At 39.9% G+C, this 13,129-nt stretch overlaps 2 protein-coding genes across 4 annotated transcripts in view; one reads left to right on the plus strand and one right to left on the minus strand.

The window, feature by feature from the left end:
- LOC133556314 (atos homolog protein B) overlaps positions 1-1,263 on the minus strand; it is a 105,135-nt gene extending 103,872 nt beyond the window's left edge. For all 3 annotated transcript variants that reach the window (XM_061906123.1, XM_061906122.1, XM_061906126.1), the window contains exon 1: positions 1,007-1,263. The gene's annotated coding sequence lies outside the window, so the exon portion shown is untranslated. The remainder of the gene's footprint in view (positions 1-1,006) is intronic.
- Positions 1,264-3,604: 2,341 nt separating this feature from the next.
- Positions 3,605-13,129, plus strand: part of LOC133556905 (uncharacterized) — a 56,103-nt gene continuing 46,578 nt past the window's right edge. The window contains exons 1-5 of the mRNA XM_061907255.1: positions 3,605-3,897; positions 3,995-4,108; positions 4,237-4,362; positions 7,061-7,177; positions 8,970-9,782. Coding sequence (XP_061763239.1) covers positions 3,726-3,897; positions 3,995-4,108; positions 4,237-4,362; positions 7,061-7,177; positions 8,970-9,782 — 1,342 coding nt within the window. The 5' untranslated portion in view covers positions 3,605-3,725. The remainder of the gene's footprint in view (positions 3,898-3,994; positions 4,109-4,236; positions 4,363-7,060; positions 7,178-8,969; positions 9,783-13,129) is intronic.

Consider the following 13,129-nt stretch of genomic DNA (forward strand, 5'->3'; position numbering starts at 1 on the left):
TACCCGGAGGGAACCCACGCATTCACGGGGAGAACATGCAAACTCCACACAGAGAGATCCCGAGCCTGGATTTGAACCCAGGACTGCAGGAACTTCGTATTGTGAGGCAGACGCACTAACCCCTCTGCCACCGTGAAGCCCACATATATAGACGTTATATATATATACACATATATATATACACATATATATATATATATATATATATATATATATATATATATATATATATATATATATATATATATACATATACATATACATATATATACATACATATACATATATATACATACATATACATTATATATACATACATATACATATATATACATACATATACATACATATACATTATGTATATATATATATATATATATATATATATATATATATATATATATATATATATATATATATATACATTCGTACATATGTATGTATGTATATGCCCTCTGAGGGCAGCCATGACTGCGATGCAGACCCTCCATGAAACCAAGTTGGACAACCCAGAACTAGGCGCACAGGCCGGAGATTCTGACATGACGTCACACACAGCTGAGGACAAAGCCCACCCGTTTGTTTCTCCCAGACAGAAATGGGAGAGGGGCTGCGAGGGTGGAGCAGAGAAAGATGTCGACTTGCAAGATGCTTGATGGAATCCACCATCCGAACATGCATGTGGTGCATCACAAGAGGTGCACTGATGCATGCATGCAAGTGATGTGAGAAGACCCAGGCCGCCTTGCACCACATAATAAAGGCAAGGCGGTGATGAAGGCAGACAAAGCCCGGGGAACGCCCCCCTTCTGCCCTGCAAGCTCCCGTCAACCCACCGACTGGTTCAGGCTGGATTCCGATCATTCTTACACTCACATTTATCAGCCCAGTGATGACAAAACCACGATCAGCAACAAGAAGAGAGTCAGTGGAATGTTCCACAGTGTCTCCCCCCCCCCCTCCTTGCACAGTCGCTATATTTAAAGTTGGCAGGGGCAGCACTTACCGAAATAGGAGCACTTCGGGAGGAAAAATATCCGTTTTCTGTTCTGTCGATCCCAGGTAGGTTCGACAGCCCGACAGGCCAAACACATCGACGGGAAATACCACAAAATGACCGCCGTAAGTGTGTTCAGAGTGCTTTTCTTTCTCGGGCGTCCCGTCATGTGTGTGGGTCTTCTTTAGTGCTCGCAGCTGTTTTCCAAGCTTCTTCCGCTGCCAGCCTGCTAGTTGGCTCCTGTGTCTTTAAGCGACGCCGTTTCCGGGGTTTACTACTTAATACATACAGGCGGGGCTTCCTTGCCAGCTGAGCGCTTGTCATTTATCCCATTGGCCAGTCCTGTTCCTGGTGGCCAATCAGCTTCCTCGGGTCAGAACATGCAAATGTTTTAGAAATCGTTGCCCTGTGATTGGACGTCTGGGGACGTAGGGAACGCGCCCCGTACACGTGCTTTTAGTCGCTCCTCCCATTCTTTTTAGTGTCTGGAACTGACAGTAAATATATTACTTTACCATAACGAAATACATATTTTGTTTGATAATTATAACAATAACAAGTTTTACGAAACAAAATATCACATAATCGCGGGGATCTTTCTCCAGTTGGACCGTAATAGCCATGTAATAGCCATTTTCAGAGCTATAAATAGACCTTGGATCCCTACAGTGTGCACTCGCTGATAACTGCACACTTACGTAGGCTCTAGAACTGGGGTCTCAGACACGCGGCCCGCGGGCCGAGACGTTATTTTGCGGCCCCCACCTTAATATGAAAGTTTAATATTAGAGCGGCCGGCGAGTTTTGTATGAATGGTGCTTGACAGCGTTGTGTCCGGAGCTGAAGGAATCTACCAATCACATAGATTGGTAGATTTACCGTCACTTGCGTGATGCAAGCAGAGAACCTACCCTCCCTTCCATTTTCTCGAGACAGAGACTATTTTTTTTATTTGGGTCAAAAATGGCTCTTTCAATATTATGGGTTGCCTACCACTGCGTTAGAGGAAAAGCGGCAAATGAGTGAAAGCGACGGAGACGTTGCCATGGAGAAGAGGGTTTTCAAACGTGCCTGGCTGCAGTCGCACAGCGACACCTGTCTGTCAGTAATAACAGTCCCCGATAACCTGGACCAATTCAAATCATCGTTATTTGTTTTTTTTATTATTTAATTTACATTGCCTCACATTTCTTAATCCTCATTTTGTTCGTTTACATTCAGATTTTATTTTGTGTTGAAAATAAAAAAAATAGACATTTAAATATATATTTTTAAAGAAATCTTTTCTTGCGGCCCAGCCTCACCCAGACTCTGCATCCAGTGGCCCCCAGGTAAATTGAGTTTGAGACCCTGCTCTAGAATGATGTAATGTTAATATATTACCCGTTGCACGATATTTCTGGTGCAAATGTGGATATAAGTTTATATATAAGTCACACCACCAATAATAGCCAATAATGACCAATAACATGACATAGCCATCACATAACCCGCACAGGCTAAATTGTATTTTGTATGGATATTATATTTTCAAGTGCATTATTCCACTTAGTAGTATACACAGACTTGATATATACCGTAGGTGCAGTAGGGGTGGAAGCAAACAAGGAAATACCAAAAGGTTTAATAACTGCACATGTTTGGTTTTTCAGGTTGTACGCTAATGAGTGCACCATGAAAATATTATTGTGTGTCCAATTCAAAAATCCTTTATGAATATATTTATTGAATAATACTTCAACAAAATATGAATGTAAGTTCATAAACTGTGAAAAGAAATGCAACAATGCAATATTCAGTGTTGACAGCTAGATTTTTTGTGGACATGTTCCATAAATATTGATGTTAAAGATTTCCTTTTAGTGAAGAAATGTTTTGAATGAAGTTGATGAATCCAGATGGATCTCTATTACAATCCCCAAAGAGGGCACTTTAAGTTGATGATTACTTCTATGTATAGAAATCTTTTTTTATAATTGAATCACTTCTTTATTTTTCAACAAGTTTTTAGTTGTTTTTTATATCTTTTTTTCCAAATAGTTCAAAAAGACCACTACAAATGAGCAATATTTTGCACTGTTATACAATTGAATAAATCAGAACCTGATGACATAGTGCTGTATTTTACTTCTTTATCTCTTTTTTCCAACCAAAAATGCTTTGCTCTGTTTAGGGGGTACTTGAATAAAACAATGTTCACAGATGTACATCACTGAAAAAAGGTTGAGAACCACTGTCATAAACATTTTAGCTGATAGTTTTGTGCAGAAAGGTTGTCAGGGCGCCATCTGATGCTAACTTAAATTATGTGAGCTAAACTCTGGTAATGTAACTCGCAAACATTATGTATAATATGGATTATACTACAAATACCGGAAATTACTTTTTATTTACTTTATTCACTTCGCGGCCTGTGTCGCTGTTGACTTCCTGCTTGAGCGTCTCATAAAACACAACGGTATAGTCAGTTGTGGGTCGTAAAGAAAATGTTTGTAAATAACGACTTCATGTTTAGTTATTAAGTCATTGAATTTAAGTATTTATTTTACACGGTGCTGAACTGTCGTTTTTTTCAGCGGGCTCATAAATAAAGGTGTCGTGCGGTGAAACCGGAAACTGTCCCTGTCGGAAATAGATCAATGTGACACCGAGCGGAAATAACCAACTGAGTCTCAGTAGTGGGCAGGTTATCCGTGGTATTTAATGTTTGTGTCTGTTTGAAGGAACGATGGGGTCAGTTCATTATTTGAGACAATTTGTTAATGAGCGACTTATCGCTGCTGCGGACGAAATATTTGGTGTTTTTGAAAGGACTATCGTTGAGTACCAGGAAAAGCTTGATCGCCAGCGGCAGCTGGTGGATGTCCTCTTGAAACCCCAAATCAAAGTGTGCAGGATAGGTTTGTGTGAACATTGTCTGCCACATTTTTATATCACCTCACTTAAGGGAATCACATTTTCAGAATATTTATTCTAATTTGATATGTGTACCTGCAGAGCGCCAACATGAAGAGGATGAGGAGGATTTGATTGAGCAGAGGCTTTATAAACAAAATAACTTCAGTCTGGACCAAGAAGATGTTATTTCGAGGGAGTACGCAGCAGCAACAGGTGTGTGTTTATACATCTATATACACACAAATGTGTGTATGTGTGTGTATATATATATATATATATATATATGTATATATATATATATATATATATATTATTATTTTATTTTTTTTTCAAATTTGTAGTACCTGCAGAGCTCCAACATGAAGAGGATGAGGAGGATTTGAGGGAGCAGAGGCTTTATAAACAAGAGAACTTCAGTCTGGACCAAGAAGATGATGTTAATTCTAGAGAGTACACAGCAGCAACAGGTGTGTATATAATATGTGTGTTGTACATATACAAATCCCGTTTCCATATAAGTTGGGAAATTGTGTAAGATGTAAGTATAAACGGAATACAGTGATTTGCAAATCATTTTCAACCCATATTCAGTTGAATATGCTACAAAGACAACATTTTGATATTCAAACTGATAAAACATTTTTTCTTTTGCAAATAATCATTAACTTTAGAATTTGATGCCAGCAACACGTGACAAAGAAGATGGGAAAGGTGGTAATAGATACTGATAAAGTTGAGGAATGCTCTTTAAACACTTATTTGGAACATCCCACAGGTGTGCAGGCTAATTGGGAACATAAAAACAGCTTCCCAAAAAATGCTCAGTCTTTCACAAGAAAGGATGGGGCGAGGTACACCCCTTTATCCACAACTGCGTGAGAAAATAGTCAAACAGTTTAAGAACAACGTTTCTCAAAGTGCAATTGCAAGAAATTTAGGGATTTCAACATCTACGGTCCATAATATCATCAAAAAGTTCCGAGAATCTGGAGAAATCACTCCACGTAAGCGGCATGGCCGGAAACCAACATTGAATGATCGTGACCTTCGATCCCTCAGACGGCACTGTATCAAAAACCGACATCAATCTCTAATGGATATCACCACATGGGCTCAGGAACACTTCAGAAAACCACTGCCACTAAATACAGTTGGCCGCTTCATCTGTAAGTGCAGGTTAAAGCTCTACTACGCAAAGCGTAAGCCATTTATCAACAACATCCAGAAACGCCGCTGGTTTCTTTAAGCCCGAGATCATCTAAGATGGACTGATGCAAAGTGGAAAAGTGTTCTGTGGTCTGATGAGTCCACATTTCAAATTGTTTTTAGAAATATTCGATATTGTGTCATCCGGATCAAAGGGGAAGCAAACCCTCCAGACTGTTATCGACACAAAGTTCGAAAGCCAGCATCTGTGATGGTATGGGGGTGTATTAGTGCCCAAGGCATTGGTAACTTACACATCTGTGAAGGCACCATTAATGCTGAAAGGTACATACAGGTTTTGGAACAACATATGCTGCCATCTAAGCGTCGTCTTTTTCATGGACGCCCCTGCTTATTTCAGCAAGACAATGCCAAGCCACATTCAGCACATGTTACAACAGTGTGGCTTTGTTATAAAAAAAAAAAAAAAAAAAAAAAAAAAAAAAAAAAAAGAGTGCGTGTACTTTCCTGGCCCGCTTGCAGTCCAGACCTGTCTCCCATCGAAAATGTGTGGCGCATTATGAAGCTTAAAATACGGACTGTTGAAAGACTGAAGCTCTACTTAAAACAAGACTGGGAAAGAATTCCACTTTCAGAGCTTCAACAATTAGTTTCCTCAGTTCCCAAACGTTTGAGTGTTGTTAAAAGAAAAGGTGATGTAACACAGTGGTGAACATGCCCTTTCCCAACTACTTTGGCACGTGTTGCAGCCATAAAATTCTAAGTTAATTATTATTTGCAAAACAAAATTAAAGTTTATGAGTTTGAACATCAAATATCTTGTCTTTGTAGTGCATTCAATTGAATATAGGTTAAAAAGGATTTGCAAATCATTGTATTCCGTTTATATTTACATCTAACACAATTTCCCAACTCATGGAAACGGGGTTTGTGTATATATATATATATATATATATATATATATATATATATATATATATATATATATATATATATATATATATATATATAAAACCATCCATCCATTTCCCTCCGCTTATCCGAGATCGGGAGGCGGGGGCAGCAAAAGAGGGCAGAGAAGCCCAGACTTCCCTCTCCCCAACCACTTTGTCCAGCTCTTCCCGGGGGATCCTGAGGCATTCCCAGGCCAGCCGGGAGACATAGTCTTCCCAAACGTGTCTTACCCGTGGTCTCCTACCGGTCGGACGTGTCCTAAACACCTTCCTAGGTAGACCAGATGCCCGAACCACCTACTCTGGCTCCTCTTGATGTGGAGGAGCAGCAGCTTTACTTTGAGCTCCTCCCGGATGGCAGAGCTTCTCACCCTATCTCTAAGGGAGAGCCCCGCCACCGGGCAGAGGAAACTCATTTCGGACGTGATCTTATCCTTTTGGTCATAACCCAAAGCTCATGACCATAGGTGAGGATGGGAACGTAGATTGACCGGTAAATTGAGAGATTTGCCTTCTGGCTCAGCTCCTTCTTCACCACAATGGATCGATACAGCTTCTGCATTACTGAAGACGCCGCACCGATCCGCCTGTTGAACTCTCGATCCACTCTTCCCTCACTCGTGAACAAGACTCCGAGGTATTTGAACTCCTCCACTTGGGGCAAGATCTCTTCCCCAAATCGAAGATGGCACTACACCCTTTTCCGGGAGAGAACTTGGAGGTGCTGGTTCTCATCCCGGTCGCTTCACACTCGGCTGCAAACCCATCCAGTGAGAGCTGAAGATCCTGGCCAGATGAAGCCATCAGGACCACATCATCTGCAAAAAGCAGAGACCTAATCCTGCAGCCACCAAACCGGATCCACCCAAGGCCCTGACTGTGCCTAGAAATTCTGTCCATAAAAGTTATGAACAAAATCGGTGACAAAGGGCAGCTTTGGCGGAGTCCAACAAAGTCCACAAAGCACATGTAGAATCGTTTGGCAAACTCCCATGCATATCACATTTTCGGAATATTCATTTTAATTTGAAATGTGTACCTACAGAGCTCCAACATGAAGATGATGAGGACGATTTGACGGAGCAGAGGCTTTATAAACAAGAGAACTTCAGTCGGGACCAAGAAGATGATGTTATATCTAGAGAGTACACAGCAGCAACAGGTGTGTACAGTATATAAATGTATGTTGTACATATATTAATCTACAAGCTGTTTAACTTTTGAGTGGGCCCCGGGCCCCTCTGTAGTGGAAAAGTTGGGCCTCGAGGTTAAAAAGATCAAGAACCCTTGGTTTGGAGTAAGTATGAAGGAATGCCAGATTGATTTTATAAATCAATCAATCAATGTTTATGTATACAGCCCTAAAACACAAGTGTCTCAAAGGGCTGCGCAAGCCACAACGACATCCGCGGTACAGAGCCCACATACGGGCAAAGATAAATAAATAATATAAATATCTCGGTTGTGTCTGTATGTTTTTAGCTCAAAATGCCGGACTTATGCAGACTGTTACACAAAAACAGGTATAGGTGAGAAAAGTTGTCTTGCATTAAAGACAACCTTAAAGCGTTTTTTTTCCACTGAAGATATTGTGAAACAGCTATATTTGAAGCACAATGAAGCGAGGTATGACTGCCACATTTTCGTAAAATATAGCATGTAGGCGCACAGGCAGGAGAATCTGGCCATCAAGTGACATGACATCACACCCAGCTGAGGACAAAGCCCACCTGTTTGCTTAATTTTTTCTTTCCTTTCACTGCTTGAATCGCTACATCAACTTCACATCCATCTGTCAGTTTTAAGTTTCACCTTTTATGCTCTGTCAAAGAAAACCTTGGTTTTAATGCGGCTAACAAACAAAATATGCAAATTTTGCCCCAAAACGTATTATAACGTACAATATTTGATGTGAAGTAATTGGAGCCACAAATAGGTCAATAATTCACAACATTGATTTTGATTCATTATTATTTTTGAGCACTGACAGTTTAAAAAAAACAAGTCTTTGGATCCAAAAGGGCTCTCCACTCTTAAGAGTGTTCGGAATAGGTAATTTATTATTTTTCTTTCATTTCAATGCTTGATCTCTCCATCAACAGTTCTAAGTTTGTATTTTCGAAAGCCAGGAAATAATATGTATCAAAGTACTGTAACTTTTCTGACTAAATTTATTTTTTTTCTATTTTGGGAGAAAAACAAATATGTACTCCATATAATCACAAATGATGTTAAATTAAATATTGTCTAATTATGCAGAACTATATGATCAAACATTCAAACTATTTTCAAATAGAAATAAATTCTAATAATGATTTCAAAGCAAGTTATCCATAAAATTGTGCAATGTATGAGTAGCAATAGATTTCATGGTAAAATTGTGAAATTGACTGTGGTTTTTACAGCCTTTTTCAATAAATAAAAAAAAAATACATTTTTTACTGTAAAAAAATGGTGCCGTTTTGGCATTTACAGTTATACACCAAAAAATCTACAGTTGATCTGTGTTAAAACACAAACTGGCAGCTCAGGAGCCCAAATTTTACTGTAAAATTGCATTTTTTTTTCATTCACAGTAAAAAAACAAATGTAAATTTTACAGCTGCCTATTTTTTACCATAAAAACAGCAGTACTGTGTTTCCATTTACAGCAAAATACACTACATTTTGAGGTGAAATTATTGCAATTTACCATATTTTTTTTAAACTGTAGTTTAAAAAAAATCTAATACATAAAAAATTTGTGTAATAATAGTATTTAATGTAAGAAGCGGCCGTCTGGGGCCAAACATAACTGCAATGTGGCGCTCAGTGATCACATTTTTGACACCCTCTGTACTAGACAATTCGATTGCAGGGTTGATAGTAGAATCAGAGTCCTCGGAATAACAACCATTGTCCAACAGGTGCGAAAAGGCAAACTGATAACATCCTGTTGGACTTTGTGCCCTCAGAGCTCCAAGACGTGGACCAGCAGCAGCTTTGTTGGCAGGAGCGAAACTCCCTTCTGGACCAAGAGAAGCCAGAAACACCCCAGATTAAAGAGGAACCCTGGAGCAGTCATGAAGAAGAAGCGTTTCGAGATACTCTTTTATCCCTTTCTATTAGTGGAGAAAACTACAAGACGGAGGAGTTAAACGAAAGTCGGTCGGAGGATCAGAGTGACTGCTTTGCAGCCTTAGATGCAAGCGATGACAAGGTAGAGGGTGACACCAACAGCAAGGTGTTCAAATGTGACTACTGCGGGAAAGCATTCTCTTTCAGTTGCAAACTGAAGCGACACATGCTGAGCCACACCGGAGTGAAACCTTACTCCTGCAAGACATGCGGGAAGACATTCAGCCAGCGCTCCAATCTTAAAAGACACTCCATGATCCACACGGACGAGAAGCCGTATTCCTGCAAGATGTGCGGGAAGCAGTTCAGGAACGCGCACGAGGTGAGCACACACGTTAGGACTCACACGGGCGAGAAACCGTATCCTTGCGACACCTGTGGGAGGAGCTTTATTCAGCTGTCCATCCTCAAAAGACACGCCATGGTCCACACGGGGGAGAAGCCCTTCCTCTGCAACACCTGCGGGAGAGGTTTTAGCCACCCGTCCGTGCTGAAAAGGCACGCCATGGTCCATACGGGGGAGAAGCCGTACATCTGCAACATCTGCGGGACAAGATTCCGAGCGAGCAGTACCTTGGCCAAACACAGGAGGGTGCACTTGGGGGAGAAACCACACCGCTTCCCCTCACAAGACAATTACGTTGGGGGGAGTCATTTGTCTTGAAGAGACCCACCCCACATTTCCACAGGATGCGTCACGGCTGCGGTGCGCAATTGCCACGGCAACGGACTCTTTCCGTTTTTATTCAAGTCAATGTGTCCGTTTTCACTGCCTGCGAAACGGCAACGACACAGATCCCTGCGCTAAATATACGCAGAGCTTCTAATTTTGCCAGTCGGATCAATTCAGCTAAAATCTGCTTGTGTTGGACAGGAAGTCATGCGCAAACGCAAAATACTTTCAAAATAAAATAGTCTGTAGTCAAGGCAGCTGGTATTTTACACTTTGAAACGTGCTAATGGGCTGGTGTATATGACGTTGTTGTGTGGTTGCTTGCTACAAAAAAATGAAGTGGTCGTTCTTCAAGGTAAAATTGTCGTCTTTGTCATGGGTAAAGTCAAGTCAATGCCGCAATGGATGCGCCCGCTTGTGGGTATTGATGGACGGCAAAGCTCAAGACTTTCCGAGGTGTTGACTTTATCACATGATTATGCGTGGATTCACGAGATCTCCTAAAAGTCTGCATTATTTTGCAGTCTTTGCTTTTGCCTGAATGAGTGGCCCTAAACCAAGGGGTGTCCAAACCTTTTCCACCAAGTTTAGCCGAAAAGCATATACCGTAGCTTTAACTGTTTAGCCTTGGCAGAAGTCTCGGTCATTCTGAGTGCATGTACAGTATTTGCACTTAAACAGAATAACTCCAAAAGCTGAGAATGTATTTTTAAGGCATGTGATTTAAACTGAATGAAAAGGACTGAAAATAAGCCAATGGATTTTCTAGCCAATTTTTGTCTCTTTGACTCTCTCTCCACTTTTAACTGCTCCAAAGGCAAAAAATCATTATCAGAACAAAAATTGTTTATTCTATAAGCTAACTTCCTATATCTAAATAGCCATTTGTGATTTATAGCATGAAATAACAAATTTCTTGCAGTCATGTTGTCAAAATGATTCAACTTTTCAATGTCAAAACAGTAGAAATAATACAGCTGAGAGAGGCTCCAGCACCCGCGACCCCAAAAAAGACAATCGGTACAAAATGGACGGATGGATGGATAAATAAAATGTCTGCTACTAAAAATTAAATGTAGCAGTTAGACAGACTATACCAGGGGCGTCAAACTAATTTTCATTGGGGGCCACATCAGTTATTGCTGCCCACAGTGGGTCGCTTGTAACAGTGAATATTACAAACCCCACATTTCCATATGAGTTTGGAAATTGTGTTGGATGTAAATATAAACGGAATACAATGACTGGCAAATCATTTTCAACCCATATTCAATTGAATGCATTACAAAGACAAGATATTTGATGTTCAAACTCAAACTTTATTTTTGTTTTGCAAATAACAATTAAATTAGAATTTCATGGCTGCAACACATGCCAAAGTAGTTGGGAAAGGGCATGTTCACCACTGTGTTACATCACCTTTTCTTTTAGCAACACTCAATAAACATTTAGGAACTGAGGAAACTAATTGTTGAAGCTTTGAAAGTGGAATTCTTTCCCATTCTTGTTTTATGTAGAGCTTCCGTCGTTCAACAGTCTAGGGCCTCCGCTGTCGTATTTTACGCTTCATAATGTGCCACACATTTTCGATGGGAGACAGGTCTGGACTGCAGGCGGGCCAGGAGAGTACCCGCACTTTTTTTACGAAGCCAAGCCGTTGTAACGTGCTGAATGTGGTTTGGAATTGTCTTGCTGAAATAAGCAGGGGCGTCCATGAAAAAGACGGCGCTTAGATGGAAGCATATGTTGTTCCAAAACCTGTATGTACCTTTCAGCATTAATGGTGCCTTCACAGATGTGTAAGTTACCCATGCCTTGGGCACTAATGCACCCCCATACCATAACAGATGCTGGCTTTTGAACTTTGCGTCGATAACAGTCTTGATGGTTCGCTTCCCCTTTGGTCCGGATGACACGATGTCGAATGTTTCCAAAAACATTTTGAAATGTGGACTCGTCAGATCACAGAACACTTTTCATCAGTCCATCTTATATGATCTCGGGCCCAGAGAAGCCGGCGGCGTTTCTGGATGTTGTTGATAAATGGCTTTCACTTTGCATAATAGAGCTTTAACGTGCACTTAAGGGTTCTTAAGCCCATGTGGTGATATCCTTTAGAGATTGATGTCAGTTTTTGATAGAGTGAAGGTCACGGTCATTCAATGTTGGTTTCCGGCCACTTTTTGATGATATTATGGACCGTAGATGTTGAAATCCCTAAATTTCTTGCAATTGCACTTTGAAAAACATTGTTCTTAAACTGTTTGACTGATTGCTCACGCAGTTGTGGACAAAGGAGTGTACCTCGCCCCATCCTTTCTTGTGAAATTTTTTGGGAAGCTGCTTTTTTACCCAATCATGGCACCCACCTGTCCCCAATTAGCCTGCACACCTGTGGGATGTTCCAAATCAGTGTTTGATAAACATTGCTCAACTTTATCAGTATGTATTGCCACCTTTTCCAACTTCTTCGTCACGTGTTGCTGGCATCAAATTCAAAAGTTAATGATTATTTGAAAAAAAAAAAATGCTTTATCAGTTTGAACATCAAATATGTTGTCTTTATAACATATTCAACTGAATATGGGTTGAAAATGATTTGCAAATCATTGTATTCCGTTTATATTTACATCTAACACCATTTCCCAACTCATATGGAAACAGGGTTTGTATATACATCTTAATTTGCTTCATTACACAATTATTTGGCGTTATATATTTTTATGTACACTGTAAGAAGAACATGTACATTTTAGAGTAAAGTTTAGCTGCTAAAAAGTTACCATAAAATGCGCCGTGTTTTTTACAATGTGTACTGTAAATGAGAATGGGAAAACAGTACTACTGTTTTACTTTAAAGTCTACGGCTGTTGTTTACGGTGTATTACTGTAAATGTAAAAACAATATTACACTTTTTTGTTTTTACGGTAAAATTCTGGCAACTGAGCCAACAGTTTTTACTGAAAATTTATTTTTAAATTGTACAATTTGATGAATAAGTTGCTTCAAAATCATGCATCAAGCAGTACTTATTTTAATGGTTGGAATGTGTGATAATATTTTTTGCGATATTATATTAAGTTTAAAATATATGACATTGCATACAGTACAAGTATTTTTTTCTTTCAAATTAGAAAGTTGACTACGTTTAGAAATCAATAAGCGCATGATAATTCCAGGCCTTTGTGGGCCACATAAAATGAGGTGGTGGGCCAGCTGTGGCCTCCAGGCCTTGAACTCCACGGGCCTGTAGCTTTCATTTTTAAGTTAATAATTTTTTTATGGAAAACCGTAATTTTTACCCCAGGATTATCAAAAAAACG

The sequence above is a fragment of the Nerophis ophidion genome, linkage group LG07, assembly GCF_033978795.1.
Source record: "Nerophis ophidion isolate RoL-2023_Sa linkage group LG07, RoL_Noph_v1.0, whole genome shotgun sequence".
Classification (NCBI taxonomy): domain Eukaryota; kingdom Metazoa; phylum Chordata; class Actinopteri; order Syngnathiformes; family Syngnathidae; genus Nerophis; species Nerophis ophidion.